Source organism: Coffea arabica, chromosome 10e (assembly GCF_036785885.1).
Source record: "Coffea arabica cultivar ET-39 chromosome 10e, Coffea Arabica ET-39 HiFi, whole genome shotgun sequence".
Taxonomy (NCBI): Eukaryota; Viridiplantae; Streptophyta; class Magnoliopsida; order Gentianales; family Rubiaceae; genus Coffea; species Coffea arabica.
In genome coordinates this window covers 41,947,302-41,971,817 of record NC_092328.1, presented here as the reverse complement: position 1 = coordinate 41,971,817, position 24,516 = coordinate 41,947,302, and the positions used below count along the sequence as shown (strand labels likewise).

The 24,516-nt window shown below is 33.2% G+C and overlaps 2 protein-coding genes across 3 annotated transcripts; one reads left to right on the top strand and one right to left on the bottom strand.

The window, feature by feature from the left end:
• Positions 1–4,320: 4,320 nt before the first annotated feature.
• On the top strand, positions 4,321–11,051 carry LOC113712926 (UDP-galactose transporter 1). Of its 2 annotated transcripts, none has more exons than XM_072067443.1 (5): positions 4,321–4,685; positions 6,396–6,645; positions 6,907–7,114; positions 9,183–9,414; positions 10,603–10,811. In XM_072067443.1, the coding sequence occupies exons 1-5, from the start codon at positions 4,572–4,574 to the stop codon at positions 10,651–10,653; spliced, it is 855 nt and encodes a 284-aa protein (XP_071923544.1). In that variant the 5' UTR covers positions 4,321–4,571; the 3' UTR covers positions 10,654–10,811. The 2 variants fall into 2 exon arrangements, with proteins under 2 accessions (XP_071923544.1, XP_027092365.1); XM_027236564.2 differs by having other exon boundaries at positions 4,322–4,685; positions 10,596–11,051.
• Positions 11,052–22,291: 11,240 nt separating this feature from the next.
• On the bottom strand, positions 22,292–24,232 carry LOC113711974 (uncharacterized). Its single transcript, XM_027235237.2, has 3 exons — positions 23,639–24,232; positions 22,888–23,012; positions 22,292–22,659 (listed from the first exon to the last, which is right to left on the bottom strand). Exons 1-3 carry the CDS (start codon positions 24,053–24,055, stop codon positions 22,509–22,511), a joined length of 693 nt encoding a protein of 230 aa, XP_027091038.1. The 5' UTR covers positions 24,056–24,232; the 3' UTR covers positions 22,292–22,508.
• Positions 24,233–24,516: the final 284 nt, after the last annotated feature.

Genomic DNA, 24,516 nt, shown 5'->3' with positions numbered 1-24,516 from the left:
GGTAATATTAATCTTGAATTTATATGCATAAGGTAATACTAAACTTGTTATTTGTCAATGAATAATATTTCATTTCTTTTATTGGTTTAGATAAATTGTTAGAAGGATAATACTGTCATCTTCTGTTGGGCAAATTAATCAACTCTTAAATTTCAGCCAAAACTACGAAAAAAGGGATAAATATGCCTTATTTTAAATCATGAGGAGGAAAATTATCATCAAATCAAAGCCCAAGGCTTGGAGGAGCAGTCAGTGCTAAGCTTATAAGTTGAGGGGACTTAATAAGACATTTTTAAAAGTTGAGGACTAAATAAGATCATTGATAAAAAATTCAAGATCTATTGAAGTTATATTGTAACGTACTGACTGAATCTTTAATCAAACACTAATAGAAAATGTCTAATGCCATTATTTAAACGTTAATTATTGTTAAAAAAGCTCAAATGGTCTTAGTAAAATTACCTAAAACAACTTTTCCCCGGTGAACAGTATCAACTAGAAGCAACCTAATTGAATTCAAACGTCACTTTTGCAAGCAAAGTGTTTTTCCTTCTATTCTAAGATACATATTCTTCTCCATGTGCATTTACTCGGTTTTCTACAATGGCACTATTTATTTTCTCTTCCATGTGCCTTGGTTCATGGTTCACGCCCATCTCCCCCTATTTCATCATAGAATTTGGAGTTCTATATAGTTGTGCTGACTTTTGCTATCTTATTGCAAATTTAAGCAAATTACATGTGCCATGAATCCCAAAGATTTGTTTTTTTTTTATATAAAAAGTAAATTTTATTAACGGATTCCTGGAAATCGTCTAGCACGATTTGATTTATATATATCACTGCTCTAATGATAGGTTAAACATGCAGCAGAAAATAGAAATACTAGATCTGCAATTTAACAAATACAATAAATTTGAAAAATTATGAATATATCTTTAAATCCCAAAAAATTGTGAAGTGATAATAAAACAAGGAATAATGTTGATTTTTAATATCATGAGGTTCAAAATCCTGTTTTTACGTAGAGTAGATTCTTAGGGCCATTTGCACTACACAAATTGGATTAGCCTAGTGTACGAGTTTTTTAAGGGTAATATATATATTCGATGGTAATTAACCAACTATAATAGTGCCTATTGGATGCTCCAAGTCCAAGGACAGATTACGCGTGAAGACACTTTTGACAAGGAGGATGGCTCCTAACTGAAATTTCTTCCCATTACGGGAATACTTTGGCAACTTAATGACTAACATTAATTGTACCCCCACCGAGGTGCATACGATAGAGTAAAATTCAAAGTTCAAGAATTGTTAATTATATAAAAAAAAAAAAGCAAGTTGTGGCCTAGTAATTAGTATTTTTACATGTAATTTTTGTTTAATTGCCTAGGAAAATTAGGAAAAATGGTGGAGGAAAGTTGAAAAAAAAAAAAAAAGAAAACCTTGGAGAAAAGGTAATGAGAGCCAACTAGGGTCTTCATTCTCTAGTTACTAAGTTAAATATTAGACGGGTAATGTAAATAAAAAAAAGTTTACATTTATGAAAAAGAAAATCTATATGTTATGAAAAAAATTGATAGTTCTCTTTTTCTTTTTTTTTTAATTTTATAGAAAAATTCCTATTCTTTTGATTTTCTCACTCTAGGTCTGACAAGATTAAATTTATGTCCTCTGGCGGAAGAAATTTCTATTGTAATTATACTTATCTTTATTATTTTCAAACTATAATCATTTCACTAAATAGAACTTTCCTCTTGTAGCAATCTCAAATGAAAAACGAATGAAGTTCTTGTTTGTTCTCTTAAACTAGAGGAGATGTAAAAAGAACTGCAGTTTTTTCTTTGCAAATGATAATATATTTCACAATTTGTGATCACATAATTAGGAAATGGTGTTTTCCCTCAAAAGAAGATTAAGAGACGGGATTGCCTAAGAAAATCATGGAAAGCGCGCAATCATTTTTGTTATTCTTGATTTTTAGTCACTTTTTTTTTTCCTTTTTAACGTAAAGGCTCGGTTTGAATGGTTGTATTTTAGGGTGGAACTTTGAAAAATTGTACTTTAACACCTATGTCGACAAATGACAAATGCATTTTTGAAATCAAAAAGTGGCCGAAAAATATGTTTGAAATTGATCAAATAGACCTTTATACCTACACCCAAATACTTTTTTTTTTTTTTTGGTCAAACTGTTGTAGGTTTAGGAAATTAGGTTTTGCTTCCCTAACCTACATAGTTTGTCTATCTACGGAATTCTCATAACTCCTACAAAATGGTAATAAATTGGTAATTTTATTATAGCCAAGTGGTTTAAATTCTTATTTATTCCCTACGACCTTCTCTCACAAAACTTTGAAAATGATATTACTATAAAATTGCTGCAATGACTAAAATTAAGTGGTTACTAATATTAGATCTAGTTAAGGGACACAAATATAACTCGATAATTAATTGAATTAATTTTTGTAGCATATATTGAGTCTTTCGAACTTTGCCTACAAGTACTCGTTAGTTAGTGCACCTAACTTTCTATTTCTTAAATAAGGGTATAGTTGTCAAGGTTTCTTATCGTATAACAGAAAACAAATTAAAATAAAAGGTTTCGTTCTATCTTTCTTTTTTTTTTCTTTCCTTTTTTTATGCCTTTTTTCAGGGTGGAAAAGGAAAAGAAAACACGTGGGTTTGTTTGGATTGTAAGTTATTTGGGATTATTTGAGATATTTTTACTGTAGCACTTTTTGTGATTTGATGTATGTGAGATAAAAAGGTAATTGGGAATATAAAAAGGTGTATTGGAAATTGTAATGATGATGTAAGCAAATAAAACTGGACAAATAATGCTCAATCCAAACAAACACTAATTGCTAGTGTGTTTAACGTGACTAGATATCATAATACCAAACGGAAACAAAGGCGTGAAGATTGTGAACTAATCTTGACGTTTGGTAAACAAAAGAAATCACGAAAATGGTACATTGCATCAAGATTGCATAGTGCTCTTGATAACATATGGAATCAACGTGAAACCGGAGAGCTAAATACAAGTGCGTATTTGGTCATTTTGCACTAAAAGGGAAGCTGATAAAACTTAAATATGAAATATGAAATTCTAAGTTGTTGAATGAATTGTTGAATATTGACATTTGAGCGCGTTTTGCTTAAAGTGATAAGTGAATAGTTTAGCACTTATTTTCTGATATAAGTTTTGCCTAGTTAATTCAGAACAATTTAATTAATTCAGATGGTCTTTTTTTATTATTATTATCAAACACATTTGAACAAGATCTAAACCCAGTAAATTTAAATACTGAATTGGGCTGTCTAACATGACCTAAATCTTCACTTTATACAAGTTTTCGGTAATAATAACACAAATCATCAATATTATTAGTACAAAGTTACCATTGTATGAAAAGTATGGATTCAAAATGAAGGGATATGAAGATCAATGCATCAAAAGTTGGTTTTTTAAATGAAACGTTATGAATTTAAACTCTACAATTCTTAATCTTTTAATTCGTGAATAACTACATTATGATGCCTTATATTCATAATTATCCAAAAAAACTTGTATTTTTCTTGGGTAAATATTATGGATTATTCATCTAATAGTGGAATAGCAAAACTTCAAATTGAATTAATTATTACTTATTATGTGGGCATCCCATAATTTTAAACCAAACCAGCTCAATAGTTCAACCCAACTACTTCACCTTACCATTATAAAATTTCAAATGCATCAAAATTTAAAAATAAAAATGAATTTCATCATAACTTTTAAGAATTAATCTTTTCTATACTATTATTATAAGAATTAATCATCTATACACTAACACTGCATATACTTTCACCATTAGATGCATGACACATAATTTAAATTTGAAATTCAAATTCAAATTTGCATATGTATTATACATCCAATCGTACTAGTGTATACACTATCAGTGTATATAAAAGATTAACTCTTATTATAAATATTTTTTTTATTTGGTAGGCATTCAAATTCACTCGTGCAATAAAAAAAATTCTTTATAATAATAGTATAATATAAATAATTTAATTTTAAATAAAAACTACATACTATGTATTCATTATTCACAATTGCAGGTAATTATGTAAAAAGAATTAATCAAACTTCTAAACATAACCTAAAAGAAAATACAAAGACACCAAAATTTACGAACAACAAAAGAAATCCTACGTTGTACAGTACAAATCAAGAAACCAAACCACACCCTTTATCTCTCTCACAACTCTTTTTTTTTTTCTTTTTTCTTTTTTCTTTTTTGCCTTTTTTCTCCCCTTTTTTAAATAGCCTTTACTAATAAGGAGAAGAAACGCAAGTTTTCTAGTCCTTCTCCATACTAAGCTGGCGAGTACCTATTACATCATGACCTCTGAGGAGCTTTCCCACCTTCCTAGTTACCACCGCTAGTCGAGAAACAAGCCCAGAATTCTTTGAAATTGAATATAGCAATAGCATTCTTGAATTTGAGTTGATTGGATTGGAAAAATTGGAGGGATTGGAGGAGGAAGTAGGGGGAGTTTTGGAGATTTGAGAGGCAGAGATGGAGGGGACTGGGAGTTTATATGATTGGACTGTAATTCGATCCATTTTGGCTATAATTCAATGGTGGGGCTTCAATGTCACTGTTATTATCATGAATAAATGGATCTTTCAGGTATTGTATTCCCGCTTTTTTTTCCCCTGTTTTGGGAGGTTTAGTTTATTGGGTTTTCTGAATTCTTCTTAAATTTTTTCTGGGCTTGTTCTGTGTTTCGTTTTCTTTTTCTGTTTTCATGTATGGTTAATTTGTTAGCTGCTGATTCCACCCCCAGAAAAGAAAAAGAAAAAGAAAAAGGAAAAGGATCAATTGGGGAAGAATTTATTGGATAGAGTTTATGATTTGTTTTGATTTGTTTAGTATTGGAAAGTTATTAGTTAATTCAGGCTAGTAGTTAATTGGTTTCTGGTGATTGATGTTGGTTAATGGCTTAATCCATATCTGTGTTGTCAGCTGCCTGATTGTTGTCTCTGTTTTCTCTGAATTTTTCCTTTTCTTTTCTTGAGAAATCAAAATAAAGTACTTTGCTTTTCAAATTTTTTTGAATTGTAGCTGAAGGAGGAGGAGAATAGATACTATTTACTGACTGCTTTTTGTTGTTGTTTTTCCACAGCCATGGAAACAGACAAGGCTGATTTTTATTAATTGATATGAGTGATTTCATGATCCATGATTGCTTATCATACTAAGGACATGTAATATGTTAGATCTGTGAGTGAACTTGGTTAGTGGTTGCAATTATTTTAACTGCTGTGATTCAGGCTTCGATTTATATTTTGCCTTGCCTAAAATATCAGCTGATCTTATATATAAATGCTTTTTGAAGTGATTTCCGAGAAAGGTAAGTGGTAACCGACTGATTTGACTTCGAGCTTTCACACGGACGTGATATTTGATAATCACCTCAGAGCATCCTGAACTAGATCTAATTTGAGCATCTTGAATGGTTGTTAGAGCCTACATGGCATATGGATCAAGACAGCAACTTTGTTGCATAAACTAGCTGCCTTTAATCTCAAGTGCATGTAATTAGTTCAACTTATCAGTTAGGATCACTGTTTTTAGGTTGTGATGCGAGGATCTTGAAGAGAGTGCAGACATAGCCTTCCACCATTTCGAATTTGGAGGCGAGGAGCATATCCCCACATATTTATTTCTTGTGTTACATATTTTACAGAGAAAAGATTTTTCTCTTACGGTAGATGATTAGAAAAATAAAAGGTACTCTTTATTAAAATTTTAGATTGTTTGATGATGGTTGAATATGATCAATTAATTTTTATGCCTTTTTGGGTATCGTTGATCATTCAGAAGTGTACATTTATCAGCTTGAAATCAGTTGTGATTTTTTGTCTTTAGGACCTCCCCCACCCCACACCACCGAAAAAAAAATTTGAGGAAGTTCATTTTGGAGTTATTGGAAAGCATTAATGTTGATAAATTGCTTTATGTGTATGACCATGTGAATGAGCTATTTGCATTTTTCCACTTAAGTTCTTTTCTTTGCATTGATTGAAGATTATCCTTTGGAGCAAATCCTGTGAATCGATTCTTGAATATTCTTGGCGATGTAACTTTTGACTCTGGTGATTGTGATTACTAGCTGCTGTTAACCATCGTTGAGCTTATACTCTTTATGAGCAAAATTATGTTGGGCAAGGTCGAGGAGATTAAATACCATCTTTTTCTCATTTCTTCCAGTCAAATGTGTTTGTTTCCATCTTTTTGATGCCTGAATGTGAATGTTTCCATCTTTTAAGTACCTGTACGATATTGCAATAGTTCATAATCATGTATTTTTTTTATTTCTTTTTCCCACTCTTACAGAAACTGGAGTTTAAGTTCCCCTTGACGGTGTCATGTGTACACTTTATCTGCTCAGCTATTGGTGCATACCTGGTAATCAAGGTGCTAAAACTCAAGCCTCTTATTGTGGTGGACCCTGAAGATCGATGGAGAAGGATCTTTCCAATGTCCTTTATCTTTTGCATAAACATTGTGCTGGGAAACGTTAGTTTGCGTTACATACCGGTTTCTTTTATGCAAACCATAAAGTCCTTTACTCCGGCAACAACAGGTGAGAAAACAGTCTACTATATAATGGAAGCTCAGAATATTAGCATGACAAGCTTTTTAAAAAAGTATTCATTATATCAAATAGGAAAAGTCTTCAATTAGGCAAGACCTTGTGCTTTTCATACCCTATTCTTTCCTACCCTGTGGCTCTTCTTCAGATGATATCAAAAAGCATAAGTATTAATTCATTTCTTCTGTATTTTATTCCTGTAAAACTTATAAATTAACTGATGCTGCGTCACATTCCATCCATTGGGACTAGTTTTTCTGCAGTGGCTAGTTTGGAGAAAATACTTTGACTGGAGAATATGGGCATCATTAGTTCCCATTGTTGGAGGAATTCTTCTTACTTCTATCACTGAGCTAAGTTTCAATGTCTTCGGCTTCTTCGCTGCCTTGTTCGGCTGTCTTGCTACCTCTACAAAAACTATCCTCGCAGAATCTCTGCTTCATGGTTACAAATTTGACAGGTATCCTACAGTCCCATCTCATTACAACACCACCCCCCCCAAAAAAAAAACAAAAAAAAAGCCAAAAAGAGAAAGAAAAAGATAAAAGAAAAGAAACAAAAAAACACTCTGAGCAATACAGAGAATGTTATAATTGATATTAAAAATAAAAAATAATATATTGATGTTTCTCTCTGGGTTGCATAAGCTTGCTTATAGATACTGCCCTGAAGACTAGATAGTCAATTTCCTGCGGTGGGTGAACAAGAAGTAAAATAATTGCTTAGGGAGAAAGGAAAGTATATATTCTAGGAAGTAACTAAATTGTTGAGCATTTGATGGTGCTTCATCATTTTGTTGTGGCTGTTGTTAGTTGTGGTTATTGTTGTTTATGAGGATGCCTTATCTTAGAAATTCATGGATGATAATTGATTTGTGACAATAAAATTCTACCATTATGTGGAGTTACTGTTTATAATTACATGTGAGGTAGCCACACTCCCAGTAGTTGCTGTTACAGCATGTCAAATCCCACAAAGTTCTTTGTTGTATGCTTCTGGTTTGATTCCTACTACTCCAACATGGACATGGCACAATGAGGAATCCAATTATGAAGCTACAATTTACTAAAGGAAAGGCCCCAAGTTTTATCCTTGAACAGCCTTAATGGTGAATTTATAGATTTAGATCTTAATCATTAAATTTTTGTTTGTAAATGTGCTGCCACATGTTTCCTATGCCCTATATTTGACTCTGGATATTGTTGATTAATACCACCAGTAAGCGGATCATGTTTCAGAAAAGCTTTAAAAGTACCTTTGTAATGATGATATAGCACGTGGGTTGCTGCTACAGGGAAAATTCAAATAAGAACACTGTGGTATCTGTGAGTCTTTTTCAATACAGGATCTTCCTGATAGTCAGTAAGGGGGGCTTTCATTTAATAGTATGAGGATGTCTACGGTGTTCATTTGGTCATCTGAACTCCTGCCTGATTGATATTTTATTAGAAAATATTAATACATCCAACCAGTGTGATTGAAAATGAGGATTTTAAATTATCCAAATCTTAAAAAGCTGTAAACGAAGCTAAGATTCTGCTGTTGACTAAATGTAGAAGGAAACAATCGACTACGTGTACATTCAGACTGATATTTGTCGAACATGGATAAGCTGTCGTTCCTGGTTTTCATTTTGTTCCTTTATTTGATTTCCATTTCTCCTAATATTGGACTATTATGCGTCATCTATCCTCCAATTGATGGGCCTTTAAATTTGCTTATTTGAGTTTTAAGGGAAGAGGTGAAAATTTTGTGCTTACATAGTTGTGGCACAGTAAAGATTATTCATGGTTATCATCAATACGCAGATTCTTATTGGTACTTATTTGAAGATGATTTGAATAGAAGAATACAAAAAATGCATGTCAAGGCTACCATGATTTGCCCCTTATTTTGAAAACCAGTTTAGTTAAGTTGTCAAGTGCTTCAATTAACAACTGTTAAGGATCTTAGTCTCCAAATATCTTAAAACATTCACTCAAGAGCAGTGGTCCATGCACTGTACCAATCAGGCAGCCTAGGCTGAGAACCAAGATCAATTTATATTTTTGGTCAAGTCATCTAGATAATGAGCATGGGTACCTGTTTTCCAATTCTATAAAACCTGGTCCCTTCTCTAACCGAGATGATTTGGGATAGCTTGACTGGGTTTGGAAGGAAGGATAATGTTGCACTGTGGCTGCCCCTACTAAGGTGGACCACGGGGTGGTTGGTGAACTAGTGGAGGGGTGAGATTTAGTTTTGGGAAATCTGAACATCTGTCTTTTTCACAGATGGTCCTGTTGTCAAAACCAGTTACACGTGAGTATTCCCCTGACAACATTCAGGGTGTATGATAACAGCTTTTACTAGTTGTTGCTCTATTTGTCTAATCTTTGAATTTTTTAGTTCATTACACCTTGCTGGACACGCACCCCACCCCCCCCCCCCCCTTTCTAAAGATGTATTTTGGATATTTGATAGTTTATATTTCTTTTGATGCAAGTTTGAGTTTTTATTAATTGAGGTTTATTCCATGCAATCTCTAGCATAAACACAGTATATTACATGGCACCTCTTGCAACAATGATCTTGGCTGCACCAGCTCTAGTGCTTGAAGGATCTGGAGTGGTGGAATGGTTCCGCACACATACTGAGCTTGTCTCACCACTAATTATTATCTTTGGCTCTGGAGTGTTAGCGTTCTGCCTCAACTTCTCCATCTTTTATGTCATTCACTCTACAACTGCGGTAACGTTTAATGTGGCTGGAAATCTTAAGGTGAGAGCGAAAATCTCCATCCTCATGCATAAATTTGTTAATAATAACAATTACTGACAACTAGCATATCATTAGAATCATCTGTTGTCATGGAATGACTTATGCCACCCTAAATTCTTGCAAATGTGGCAAGTAATTTTTCGAGAAGTGTATGCAAAATATACGTGATTACTAGTTTTTAAATGCCTATAATAGTTTTTCTGCTATTGTACCTGAAGCATTTATGACTAAGAAATGGCAATATTAGAATTCTTTTAACATAAGCACGCATCATCATTTTTGGGGGGGAGAGGGGGGGGATAATCTTTTAACATAAGCACACATTGTTTGCTCATGAAGTTGATGTCCCTTTCATCGAGGACAACTATTAAATATCCCACATTTTTTATCTGAAATTAATCTGACTGGGTTTCTATGCATTGCTTCACTTGAATGATGTGGCTTGACAGGCAGGGAATTTACTTGGCAGTTGTGAGGTCACCATGGATAAAAAGAATGATTACATTGCTAGTTAGTACTTCAATTATCAAACTTTTCATATATATATATTTTGTTTCTTTTACTTTTTCCAATTTTTTTTTCTGGGTTAGGGTGGAGGTGGGGAGAAGAGGGGAGTTGTGGTTTCCAATTGTTGGGTTCAGGTTTTAAACTAAGCAGTAGTGCTTCTACAAATCACGTAATTATGGTTGCTTAGAGGAAACTTTTGGTTACTTGCAGTGGTCATTGCCTAATTGCTAATGAGTTTTAAGCTTTACTTTGGAATGCAAGAGCCATTCAATACGTCCAATCTCGAAGACTGGAAATTGCATTACTGCCTTTTGAAGCATTTAAATTTGGAGATCTTATAATACCAAATATATAAACTTGAGCAATCCATGAAAATGAAAATACCATTTGACTTCTAACTTGTACACACACGATAATTAATATGCTCGCGGTGTAACACTAAAATGGTTTCAAGTGCAAAACATGGAAAGGGAAACTATTTATGCATGCACAAGCACTAGGGTGCCTATGACAGCAATTGATACGAATTTAAACTGATTACATGCACATTTTGAACCAATCTTTCTGAAACCATTCTGCTTTACTATGATAATTTGTTTGCATGGGTTAAAAACATGTCTATATCTTTTAGATATTTTACTAAAAGTTTGTTAACATGAACTTTGTCCCCGTAGGTTGCAGTTGCTATTACATTTTCGTGGCTCATCTTTAGGAACCCAATTTCACTTATGAATGCTGTTGGATGCACGGTGACGTTAGTAGGATGTACATTCTATGGGTATGTGAGACACAAGCTATCGCAACAGACCCCAGGAACACCTCGTACACCTCGGACTCCCAGGAACAAAGTCGAGTTGCTTCCTCTCGTTAATGACAAACTGGATGACAAAGTTTGATATTAGTGGTTGAGCTTTAGTGTCACTGCTTAGTTGGGAGTACAGATTTAGCAAATGAATTCACAAGAAAAAAAAAAACATTGCTTCTCTTCTTTGTCTGTAAAATTCCATTCAGTTATCATAGCCTTTTTGTTTCTTTGATCTCATTTCTGAGGATTAGATCTATACAGATACATTTGTTTATTAGAACAATTAACCTTTTTATCAGCAAGTACATGTTCTTATTGAATTGAATTTTATCGTGCTGTAGATCATTTGCTTGTTAAGGATGGTTGAAAAGTACTTTTGAGGGAGTCCAGTGAACTTGTGATTACCAAAAATTGACTATTCTCCCTGGTTGAAAATAGTTGTGATACCATAAGAAACCAGGGGAATGAGTTACAATAACCCTGCTAAATGGTAGTGCTATTTGGTTTACCATTCATTGCATTTCTTTGCCGGATCAATGACTTGGGTCTTATTTGACAATTCAATTCAGCACTTAATGAATTTAAATCTTAATGTGTTTAGATGCGTTTGATAACAAAAAATGAAACATCTGAATTAATTAAGTGACACTGAATTTTAGAACTTAACAATTCTGTAATTCAATACATTCAAACTTCAAAATTTAGATTTATAGTTTTCGAACTTTAATTTTATCAAATGCACCCTTAGGCCTTGATTGATAACTGAATTATTTCAATTGTATCAAAAGCACTGTTAGGCCCTGTTTAACCCAATTGAACATTTAAATTTAATGAGTTCAGATCTTAATATGTCATTTCATAACGAAAAATAGAATATTTGAATTAATTAAGTGGCATTAAATGTTTTAGGCAAAATTTGCTCCAAATAATAAGTGATAAACTATTTACTTATTATTCAATATGATATACACTTAAATGTATTAGATTTAACAATTTAGTAACTTAACGAATTCAGATTTCAGATTTTAGATTTTAGATTTCAATTTGCAGATTTCAGTTTTATCAACAGGAATGATTGTGTGCGTGCAAGATTTATATCTTTCACATTTAGGGTTGACTGGAAGTCCACTGCAGGCTTAGAAGAGCCTTCGTCACCTATGGATGGCCTTTGGGCCACGAAATTCTGACTTTTGTGGCCCAATGTTATTAGCAACGTGGAATTGCTGACGAAACTAGCTACAAAATTGTGGTCATTAAAGACTTTCATTTACGAAATTACGACTTTTTGCTATGAAAGTTGCAGCTAAATGCCAGATTTGTTGTGGTAAGAAATCGAGAAGGGACAATTTTACGAAAGACTACATAGTTGGATTACAGTTTTCAAAAGAAAATTTTACACATTTTGTGGTTACATTTTTCACTCACATTTTTTTCTCACATATATCAAATCGTTACAGTATATTTTTTTGCAATAACTCAAAAATATAGCAATCCAAATGATAACAAAACATCCATAAGTTGCACATGAATTCATAAAAATTTGAAACTGTAAATAGAAATTATGTAAAAAAATTATGAATAGAGCTTTGTTAGTGATAATATTCATCCAGGGGGTTGACTTTAGTGGCAGCACTAAACCACATCAATGAGCCCTTCTCCTCCTTTGTTTTCTGCAGAATAATGTTGGGGGTATATTTAAGTTGAATTGAGTTCGAGTACCACCTTATACAAGTTCGACTTGACTAAAATATGTAGGTCATCTAAATTCAAGCTGAAACTTGTTGAATATCATTTTTTAGAGTTTGAGATTGACTTGAGTACCACTTGAATTCGAAATTGAGATCAATAGAGCATTCTTGATTAAATTTTAAAAAAAAATTGAACTGCAAATTTTCAATTATCCATTAACAATTATTAAAGCCAAAACGCTTAAACTAGTATTCAAATGAGAAAAATAATTTAGGAAGTTGTGTTTCCATCAATAAAAAATTAAAAATTTAAAGCCAAAAATATTGAAAACATCAAAACTAAAAAGAAAAAATAAATAATATTAAAAATTAAAAATATAAATAATAAATAATACTCAATTAGGCCCTCTAGCATAGCATTTTGAAAATCAAGCCGAACTCAATTTGCTATTCGAGCTTGGTAAGATCAAATTTTGCATAGTTTTTTTTTTTGTTTAGTAGAGCAAAGAACTACTCATGAGTCATGAGTAGCTCGGTTCACTTGCACCCCTAGTACGTAAGAAGAGATCTATTAAAAATTCAACTAGGTAGTGGAAGAATTAGGAAAAAAGACTATTTTTCCCTTAACAAATCGTGAAAACCCAAATCACCAATTGCACTGTACATATTACTTGTGACTCCGATTTAGTAGAATTTTTTTTATTGCCTTTTGTGGTTTGATCATCGAAGATCAATGGTTTGACCTTCTCACTTTTAGATTTCAGTAAATCATCTATTATAAATTGCGTTATTTTAGTCTCCAATTTTTTTTATTATTACGGATTATTGTTTGTAGAGCATGTCTTTTCTGAAGTTTTGGGACTTTCTGCCCAATCGCACGTTTTTTCTTAATCACACCCTCTTATATCTGAATTTTGGTTTGTAAATACTTCGTTCTAAATATTTATTTGGCTTTTGGACTACCAATAGTTTACTCTTCAAGGCAGCCGGCTGGCAAACTTTGGAAAGCCATAGGGTTTGGCCAATTAATATCTACTAATTTAGTTTTAGGGTTAAATGCACTAAACTCCCTTGAACTTTACCCTCAGTTGTGCTTTGCCCCCTTGAATTCATTAAATAAGCACTTTGCTCCCTATTTTAGTTATTTTATTTTATATCATTTTTGTTTATTTATTCTCATTTTTTTAGTGTAAGTGGAGAGGTCTTGATCCCGGGACCTCTCACTTACACCCTCTCTTCCCGTACTACACAACTCATCTCTCCTCTCGTTTATTCATTCCCTTATTCTTCCTTTCCTACTACTTTTTTTTTTCTTTTTTGCTTCTCTTATATTACTTGTAGAACCAAAAAAATCAACCAAAACCTTATAGGAGATAAATTTTATAAATTCCTGTATATGGAGAAGCAATTTATACACATATAAGTATGTGTGAGAAAAGAGGAATAAATATCAACAATAATATATTAATCACACACTGTATAACAAGGCTCTCAAATCTTTTACTCTTTTCAACTAAATACAATAATATGACTCCCTATTTATAGACTAGATGACTTGGCAAACAAGTCTTACAATCATATGAAATTTCCTAATAAAATATAAATTCCTAAACACTAAAACTGCTTTAACTTGACTTCAATAAAACTACTAAAAACTTGACTTGACTAAAAATTGCTAAATAACAATATAGAAATTTCTTTTTTTTTTCAACCTTCATTTAATATGCCAACATTACCTCTCTTAAATTAAGCTCTCTTTTGGATCTGGTTCACCACCATCTCAAACAATAATCTCCCTTGCAATTTATATCAACATCACTTTGTATTAGTTCATCTTCAAATACTTTTCTGATTGCAATAATCCATGCAGCTAGATAGACTGTTATTGTCGCACAAATTGATGTCAATTCCTTGACAACTCATCACTTTGTGATTTTTATAATCACAATTCAACAAACAGGATTCTTCTCTGATCTTTGTCTTCAATAGGTCTGCAAACGAATCGAACCACTTGCGAGCAATTCAAACTCAAGCTCGAATTCGAGTTCAAAAATATTCAACTCGTTAACTCACGAGCCAGCTCGATTATACATATTTTTTATTTTAATAATAAAATTACATATATATCCGTAATATTTTATTATTTGTTAAGAAAAATTATTATTTTATTCATTTTTAAAAACAAAATAATTATTTTTTTATTTTTTAAACTTGAACTCGAACTTGAATTCGAGCTCGAGCTTGACTCAAATTCAGGACGAGATCGAACTTAAGTTTTACATTTTAAGCTCATCGAACTTGAACCCGAGTTGGAGTTTCATAAAACTAAGTTGAGACTTGACTTAATTAGGTCAAAACTCAACTCGACTCGATTAGGCCAAAACTTCACTCGTTAGTACCCCTAATTTTCACAATCACAATCAATTTGACAATTTTTGAACCAATCTTATAGTCGAATTGCCATCGACTAGATACTTTATGACCAACCTTGTGGTCTATCTCAATCAATTGAATACTTCTGAGCAAACTTTGTGCCCAACTCTCTCACAGTGGAAACTTTCGGGACTAATTTCGTAATCGGGAGAATTCTTCAATATTCACTAGTACCCCATAACCAATTTCTTGAACCTAGAACTCTGATACCAGCTATAGAACCAAAAAAATCAACCAAAACCTTACAGGAGATAAATTTCATAAAATCCATGTATATGGGGAGGCAATTTACACACACACAAGTATGTGTGGCAGAAAAGGAATAAATATCAATAATAATATATTAATCACATACTATAATAACAAGACTTTCAAATCTTTCGCTCTTCTCAACTAAACACAATAATATGACTCCCTATTTATAGACTAGATCACTTGGTAAACAAGTTTTACAACCATACAAAATTTTCTAATAAAATACAAGTTCCTAAACACTAAAACTGCTCCAATTTGACTTCAATAAAACTACTAGAAACTTGACATAACTAAACATTGCTAAATAACAATATAGAAACATCTATTTTTTTAAACCTTGATTTAATATGCCAACATTACTATTTTGTTTTACTTTCCTATTAGTATTACTAATTTGTATGCTTATTATAATATTATAATTATCTTTTACTTATAATTTCATTCTTGTTTTATTTATTTACACTATTAGAATATTCAAGACAAACTGTATAGTGTAAAAAACTAATATATGCCTGTCATATTAAAAAAGTATATATTACTAGCACTTTGACTATTTAAAAAAAATTAGCAAACTAGAACTTTAAATTATTTATTATATAAAATTATATCCCAAAAAATAAAGTAACCACTATTTTTATTTACTTTTTATGAATAGTTTATTAATCACTATGTTATTATGATTTGAATTTGTTACTTTTGTTATTAAAAAGTAATTTATTTTAAACTCTAGATGTATTGATTTAAGTAATACATGACATAGTCTATGTGCATAGATAAAATATACTTTGTAATAGTGTAGATTTTTTGACAATTATTACTTCAAATAAAAAAAAGTTAAAAAAATAGAATTAAGTAAAGAATAACTTTAAGAAGATTTAAATTAATATATGAGTAATACTAGAAAAGATTAAAAAAAGTAGCTAATCATATACAAGAAGAAAGAAAATTTTTAAAATATAAAAAAAGAACAAGTAGAAAAATGACCAAAAGGAGAAAAAAGAAATAAAATAATAATCAATATGGAATGAACACTTTGTCCGAAAACACGAAATAGGGGAGCAAAGTGCCTATTTATTGAATTGAGGGGATAAAGTGCACCTAAGGGTAAAGTTTAGGGGGGGTCAATGCTTTTAATCCTTAGTTTTATCTATCAAGTCTAGTTTTGTGAAAAAGATGAATTAGATGAAAAAGTCTTGACAAATTTAGTTTTGATCTATAAACTTTGTTTACCTTTTGAATGATATATATGTAATGCCATTTTTTGGATCTGGACCTCCCTCTATTTGAGGTTTTGTCTAATTCCGTCCAATTGCGTAAACTGGCACAATTTCGATATAAACTAATATATTTTTGATATAATCGTGAGTTTTAAACTAAATCAGTTATAATTCTCGTTCAAACCAAAATTTTATCAATTTACACTGAAATTTTGTCAATTCATGCAACTAGATAGAACTGAAATTAGAGAGGCCCCATTTCCCCGTTGTCTACTCAGAATTTCTTGCTTTAAATGCTGCTTGTGCTCCTTTCCTCAACTACACGCCACTAGAAGCGGAAAAAAAAAAGTACAAGGTTTCCTATATTATTATACACTCCATGAACACTCAACTTGTAAAGAATAGAAAGTATGATTTCTTGTTTACATACTGCCGTAAAAACATAATTCCAATGACCTTATTTCTTCTTTTAAATGTTTTTCCTTGACCACGTTCTAACACGTGCGTTTATTTCTATGAGCAAAAAGGAAGCCAAAAAATTTAGTCTGGTCAAGAATAGGAAGTATAATTCGTTTTTTACATGCTAGTATAAAAATGTATTACTAAAAATCAAATTTCCTAGTTTATTTTGTGCACCATAAACATTGACTCGTGTGTAGAATAGCAACTATTATTTCTAATTTTACGTGCTACTATAAAAATTTATTTCTACAAACCAACAAAGAAAGTACTACAAAATTTCCTAGTTTGCAATGATTATATTCTCACAAAACACTATATATATACCTTCAAAATCAAGTTTCTTATAGGAATTGTGAGAGCACGAGCTATCGATCATCTCTCATACTTCGTCAAGATGTCCGATTTGAATCAACGGAGATGGTTGAAGCGAATTTGTGAAATAAAGGGCCTGTTTGGAAGTGAGTTTTTTAGCTACAAGTTTTTTAACAACTTTAACTACAGGAAGTCAAAAAAATTTATCAAATTTTTTAACCTACACACTTCAAAATATCTAATACACAAAAAACTTCTATCTTTCTTCTTCTTTCTCTCCCACCCCATCCACCGTACCTTCATCGCAGGCCACCACCTCCGCTGCCGTTTCCGGCGCCGGCCACCTATTCTGGCGCCGGCGTTCCCAAATATTTTTTTTTCCTTCCTTTCTCCCTCCCTCTCTCCTTCCCTCCCCTCTCCCCCGACCTATGCAGCAGCAGCAGTTACTTTCCTCCTGCTCTGGTTTTTCTTTCTCCCTCCAGTCACGCCAACGCTACAGCTAACGGGGGAATAGGGAAGGGGGTGGCGGGAAACGGGAAACGGGAAGGGGAACAGGGGAGGGGGAAACGGGAGGGGGGTGGCGGGGCAGGGCAGAGGGGCTAGCGGGGGAAGGGGCAGAGGAGGTGGCGGGGGGAGGGGAAGGGGCAGGGCAGAGGGGCTAGCGGGCCAGCGGAGAAAGGGCTGGCGGGGGGAGGGGGGTGGCGGGGCAGAGGGGAGGGAGAAGGGGCAGAGGGGCTGGGGGGGAAGGGGGTGGCGGGGGAAATGCAGAGGAGAGGAGAAGGGAAAAGGGAGGGGTGGCGGGAGGGAATGGGCAGCGGGGGAAGGGCTGGCGGGGTAAAGGGGGTGGTGTGCAGAGGGGAGGGGGAAGGGACAGAGGGGCTGGCAGGGGAAAGGGGTGGCGGGGGAAATGCAGAGGAGAGGAGAAGGGGAAAGGGAGGGGTGGCGGGAGGGGGAAGGAAGAAGAAGAAGAAGAAGAAGAAAGAGAGGAAAGAAAAGAAAAAGGAAAAAAAGAAAAAGAAAGAGAAAGAAAAAAAAAGAAAAGGAAAAAAAAATTCACCTTACAAAAACTTTTACAAAATTTTTTATCTTACAAAAATTTCTACAAAAAAATTTTTCACCTTACAAAAACTTCTACAAAATTTTTTCAAAAACTTCTACAGTGCACTACAGTAAAGTTTTAGACAAATTCCTAAAAAACTCAGGTTCCAAACAGGCTCAAACTTCTATGTAAGCAATAATGTATGCTGCAATCATTTCCATGTGCACCGTACGAGGACAAGGTTTTGGTAACTTGTATTAATGGACCTATTTGTCAAACGTCCGCTAATGAATCTCATGCACGCCATCAAGTTCTACAAGTAAGTTCAAATTGAATTAGTCTTTTTCAATGAAGATATATAGCATAAAATTTCTTTACATTAGCAGATTTGAATCTAAGGTTCTGTTTGATAATTCAATTCAGCACTGAAACTTTATGAGTTCAAATCTTAATATGTTCAGTTGCATTTGATAACCAAAAATAAAACATCTGAATTAATTAAATAGTACCAAATTTTCTAGGCAAAATTTGGTCCAAAAAATAAGTGATAAACTAGTCATTTATCATTTAATGTGATATACACTCAAATGCATCAAATTTAGTACTTAACTATTCAATAATTTAATAGATTCAGATTTCAAATTTCAAGCTTCAGTTCTATCAAATGCACCATAAATCCTCTTGTGAATGTAATTATTGGTCTTGTAATTCTTCAGGTTAATAGGTTACATGGACAAGAGGTAGTTCGAGTTTCTCACACAGAAAAGTTAGGCATTGATGTCGGCACTATAGAGCGCTACAAGTGTGCCTGGCGAGATGTTGTCCATCTTCGTGCAAGAGCAAATAAAACGTTAAGGGATTGTCCCAAGTGTGAGCGATGCCAAACAGATATCATGGGCTCCTCAAACATGTTTTGTTCCATTGCCTGCAAAGTAAGAATTACTCTATTTTTCAGTCGGATAAATCTTTTAACACACTGATAGTGTATATAGTGACTTTAGATACATACCATATATGTAAAGTTTGATGTTCATAATATTGCATATATCTAGACCCGTCAGAAAAAATTAATCCTCATTAGTATAGGCAATTATGATCGAAAACTACATCGGTTTTGCAGTTTAATCTGGATCTTGAAGATGATGGTCCAAGCCAGCAAATCTACTCTGCTAGTGGGCCAAGCAACCAAGTCTACTCTCCCAGAAGGCATGCTAGGAAAGGAACGCCTATAAGATCCCCTCTCATGTAATCAGTCGCCAAAATTTATTTTCTTGATATTTAGGCCATCCAAGCGATTGTTTAAGGTTCATGAGTTGCTTTATTATCGTAAAGCATTTACATGCGAGGTTTTTTTATGAGTAATAGCTATTTGTTTTTGCTTAGAGGTTTGGTATTATGGCAAAAACTTTTGTTGTGCTTTTTATGTTTCTGAAGTCCATAACATTACCATGATGTTTGTGGTAGCTACATGCTGGTTTCATTTATTAATAGAGAATATCAGCATTATCTAACAACATAAAAGATGCGTTGAGCTAGCCATCTATAAATTCCTCGCTTTTCAGTGTTTCGTTAACAATGAAAACATTTTTTACTTTTAGTGGGTTAGCTAATAAATAGTTAAATACATCAAATGTGCACTAACAATTAAAAGATAAAAAAGATTTATTAATGCCTAAAAGTTATTGGAATGCGAAATAATCAACGACTAATAATTAACAAGGAGTGTGTTTGGATAGGAGATTATTTAAAATAATCACTTTAGCACTTTTTTTTAAATGTGATGTATGTAAAGATAATAAAATAGTGATAAAAAAATATATTTATAATACAAGCAAACGCATTCGTCAATATGTATAAACCTGTACAAACTAAGAATGAAATTGAAGTACGTAAACATGCAAGTCAATGTGCCAAGAATGAAATTGAAGTATGTAAACATACAAGTCAATGTGCATGACCACTTGATTGCATGATAGGGATGGGCACATGTCGGATACTCGCCCGTATGCTATTTGGCTAATCCGATTCGCAATCTAACCCTTATTTGCCTCGTATATCAGTGATGCCCGCTGAGATAAGGTCGGGTCAATGAGTACCTACCCTGCCTGGCTTATGATTTATTTTTTTTAAAAAATAATATATACTAATTTAATTTTATGTTTTACATATTCGTCTAAGATTTAATGAAGATTTTTTCTCAAAAAAATCTCCCATCAAGAAACAAACGCGCGAAGAGAAAACAATAAAAAGGAAAAAATTAAAAAAAATTCAAAACCAATGAAAATTTGAAATAGATAGTACCTTTTTTAAATATATATTCCATGTTAATTAAACTCTTTTCTAAAAAATAAAAGATCATGATCTCTATAAATGAATCTTGTAAACAAACTATTCTCTCCCATATTTGTAATGCAATTTTTCAATGAAATTGCTTATGTAGCGCTGAAAATATTATTTTGTAGTACGTGTATAAAAATAAAAAAAATTATATATATATATATATGCAGAGCGGAATGAGTACTCGCGAGTTTTAAATTATGTGATCTTAACCTACCATGCATCTAAACAAGTATTTGACCCTCTTTTAATCCAATCAGATAATACGAATCGAATTTGCATCAGATCAAATCGGGTATTACGAATTTTCGGATTAACGTGTATTTTTGTCTGCCCCTGCCAACATTAAAAAGGAAGTGAAATAGAGAGGCACGCTGCAGTTAGAGTAGTTGGCATGTAACTTGAAAATGGTTGAACACAATCAATATCCATTGGGACTTATGATTTATGACTCTTGTACAGCTTCGAATTCCAAGCCTCATTGAAGTGCATGATTGAATAATTACAGCTACCAGCCACTTGTACGGTCTTGAAATTTATTTCTTTGGTCGTTGCACTTCTGCAAATGAGTACTAATCTAGTAATGCTAAGAATATATTTCAGTTGCCATAATGGTGGCAAACATTATGACCATTGAATGCCCCTTGTGGTAATTTTATTGGCTCGATTAGATAAGGGTCAAAAGTTTCTTATACAATTTGATTTTTTTTTGATAAAAAAATGAATTTCATTAACAAATCGTTATGATTAGAAATGGTACAATAAATATGCACTAGAAATAATAGATCTATAATTTAATAGAAATAAAGATATGAAAAATTATGAACATATCTTAAAAACACAAAGAAATTTCAAAGTCTTCTAATAAAGCGCTATGACCCCCTTTTGTACATGTTGCCAGTAGATTTGTTAATCAATTGCTTTAATCTTTAATAATGATGATAAAATTTATCAAAATAGATCAAAGATCTAAAAATTTTTGATCTGATAATCAAATTTAAAATAAATTCAAATCTAACAACGAAATAAAAAAAAATTATACAAAAATCTCACTAAGAACTAAGGAATAATAAATTTTCACTAGAAACCTTTAAGAGAAAAGCAAACCCTCACTAAAAAAAATTTAAAACAAACCTTATTAGAAAACAAAGTAAAAACAAATGATACTCTCCCTCTCTTCGAATAGAAATATCTTTTGAGGAGAAAAGAAAATGGAGAAAGAAATTGAGGAAGAGGAGATGTGATGCTGATTAAGTACTCGTAGGTTGGAATTTTGATCCTTCATTAGGCCTAGCTTGTATTGGTACTTGTGAGGAGAAAATCTTCAAAACCTTAGGTTGTGTTTGGATTGCATTTTCTGTCATAGAAAAATTACTGTAGCGATTTAATATATGTGAGAAAAAAAAGTGATAGGAAAATGTGATCACGAAAAACGATATTTCCGACAAAAACAAGCAATCCAAACAAGGCCTTAATTGATGGATAAAATCACGTAGTCAAATCCAGCTGCCAAGCAATTAATGGCTCATGGCTTTAATGGCTCATGGCTAATTCTTCAGATTCACACGCTAAAATGGGATCAAATGCTTGTTCTCAAGTGTACCTAGTTCGTAAGTAACCATGATGTTTGACCTCCTAGATCCAATAAGTACAGAGTTCTTTGGATCTCATCTTTTTTTTTACCCTGCTTTTTCTAGGACCCTTAGATCTCATAGAGGAATTGAAGGGCCGCATAATGAATTCATTATACCAAAAAAAACATTGTGAAAATTTTACCCCAAAAAAAAACCAACAAAAAAAAAAGGAGTGAAGCATAGTAAAATTTAACATGAAAAATTATAGTAACTAGTTAGTAGTAATAGTTAGAATGAGGTAATACACCACAATATTCTAAAATATTACACAAACGAGGCTGGAATTCATTTCCTACAAGTTATTACTCTCCATATATGTATCATCATACTAATCATACCAATAACTTACTACTAATAACTTGCTTAAGCACCAGCACTAACAATATACCACCATCTAATTCAGATTTAAGCTAAGAGCCAGAAATTCTTCTGCCATCTGGTGCTGATGAGGTACCCACCCATGCCTTTGCTTTGCTTCCTCACTCCAATTGTTAAGCAGTCCACTGCATTGATGCATTGTTCCACAAACTCCTCTGAGCTGCTGGTTCCACAGAGGCTGCAACAGTTGAAATAAGACTTAAATGGTACTAATTTCCTAGTGAAAAACCAATGACCAATTGGACCCCAAAAGAAGTAAAAGCATTATTTTTGTTGTAACAACATTTAGGATGAAAATTGTCACATATATTAAAACTTTTTACACATGTATGGAAGAATGAAATGGGATCTAGTCAAGAGACATGAATGATAAATTAATTGGCTTTTAAGTAGTAATAATACCCACCAATTAAGCAGCATTGAAGAAGGCTTTTTCTGACCCAAGACTAGGACAGACACCTCCAGTTTCTTCACTTGGCTCATCACTGTGGCCAGTTTTGGTCCTTGAATCACAAGTGCTTCCACTTCAACCTGAGTAGTTGGGGCAGTAGAGATGAAATTAATGTAGTAAGGATATTGGACACAAAAAAAAAAAGCACAGATCTGAAAACTGTCTCCATTTTCCCCATAAAGTTGCAACAATGGAAAATGACAAAAAGAGAAAGCATTTTAAGAAATGATTATCTCTCCCACCATGCTAAAGTGAACAAAATCATGACTCATTTCCTTTTTGTACTGGAAAAACTGGCAAAAGAGAAACAAGGGAAAAAAAAGGAAAAGAAAAATCAGAACATATTCTGTTTTTTTTTTCTGAGTGAAGGCCAACAAGGAAAAATCACGGGTCACTCTCTTTTGGTCAGGAAAAAAAAAAAAAGAAACCGAAAAGCAAGACACTAAAGAGTGACATGAAAACACAGAAAAACAGACCTCAAATCCCACAACATAAAACCTTTAAAAAAAAAAGAAACCATACTCATCAGCCTTAGTTTGTCACTTAATCAGCAATCTAGACATGAATTTATAAAGTCATACAAATGAGCAAGTTTAGTAATGCTATTATTAAATCACTTACCTCAGGCTTGAAAGCCTGAAAAGATCAGAAACTAAACTAGAAGCAACAACTAAGACATGGATTTATGTATACATAAATCTCTTACCTCAGGCTTGCAAGCTTTACAAAGGGATCCCAGAGAACTGGCAAGATAAGGAGAGCAAGAAGAAGAAGATGACTCAGAAGTGTCATGCGAAGGAGGGACAATATGAAGCAGAGTTAACATATCACCCTTGTTGGTAACATGAGTAAGAGCCCACATCATTGCATGCTTAGAATGAGAACTCTGATCCACCACCACCATTACTCTTTTCCTCATTACAAATCCACCATTTTCACATCCAGCACTTGCATAGATGTTGTTAAACCCTTCCATTTGCTTCAAACTAGCTTCATACCTGTACAGCCCTCTTCCGTTTTCATCACCAACATCAGCATTCTTGCCACTAGCCCATCTTTTTGATCTTGATGTGTAGCCTTCTTTCCTACTTATCTGCCTCAAGAATGAAGCTGAACTTGGCATTCTTGTTTTCTTTTTTTTTCCTTTTCCTGACAAACCACTTTCACTTTAGTGTATTCTTGGGGGGATGAAGGTTCTGGGCCGGTATATTAATACTATATTATAGCCTTGTTGAGGGACAAAAAGAGGAGCAAAAAGAGGAGGGAATAGGTGGGAAGGGGAAGGGGAATGGGCAATGGTGGGTAGGGGAGGTTATGATGATGCAATGTTATGATTTTATTAACTTTAGTACGGTGGAAAATGACTACCAAGTCACGGGAATCACTGGCCTAGTTGTGGCTTTATGTACGAGTAGAAACAGTAAAGAAATCAAAGTTTGTCAGAATTGATGATGAAATGGGGGATTCTTTTGTAGGTACTGCCCATCCCTTTCCATTAGGCATTAGCATTAGACCAGAAATCAGAATCTTTTGGTGATTTCTGAGGAAATGGTCCATGTTAGCATAAGGAGACCACTAGATTCT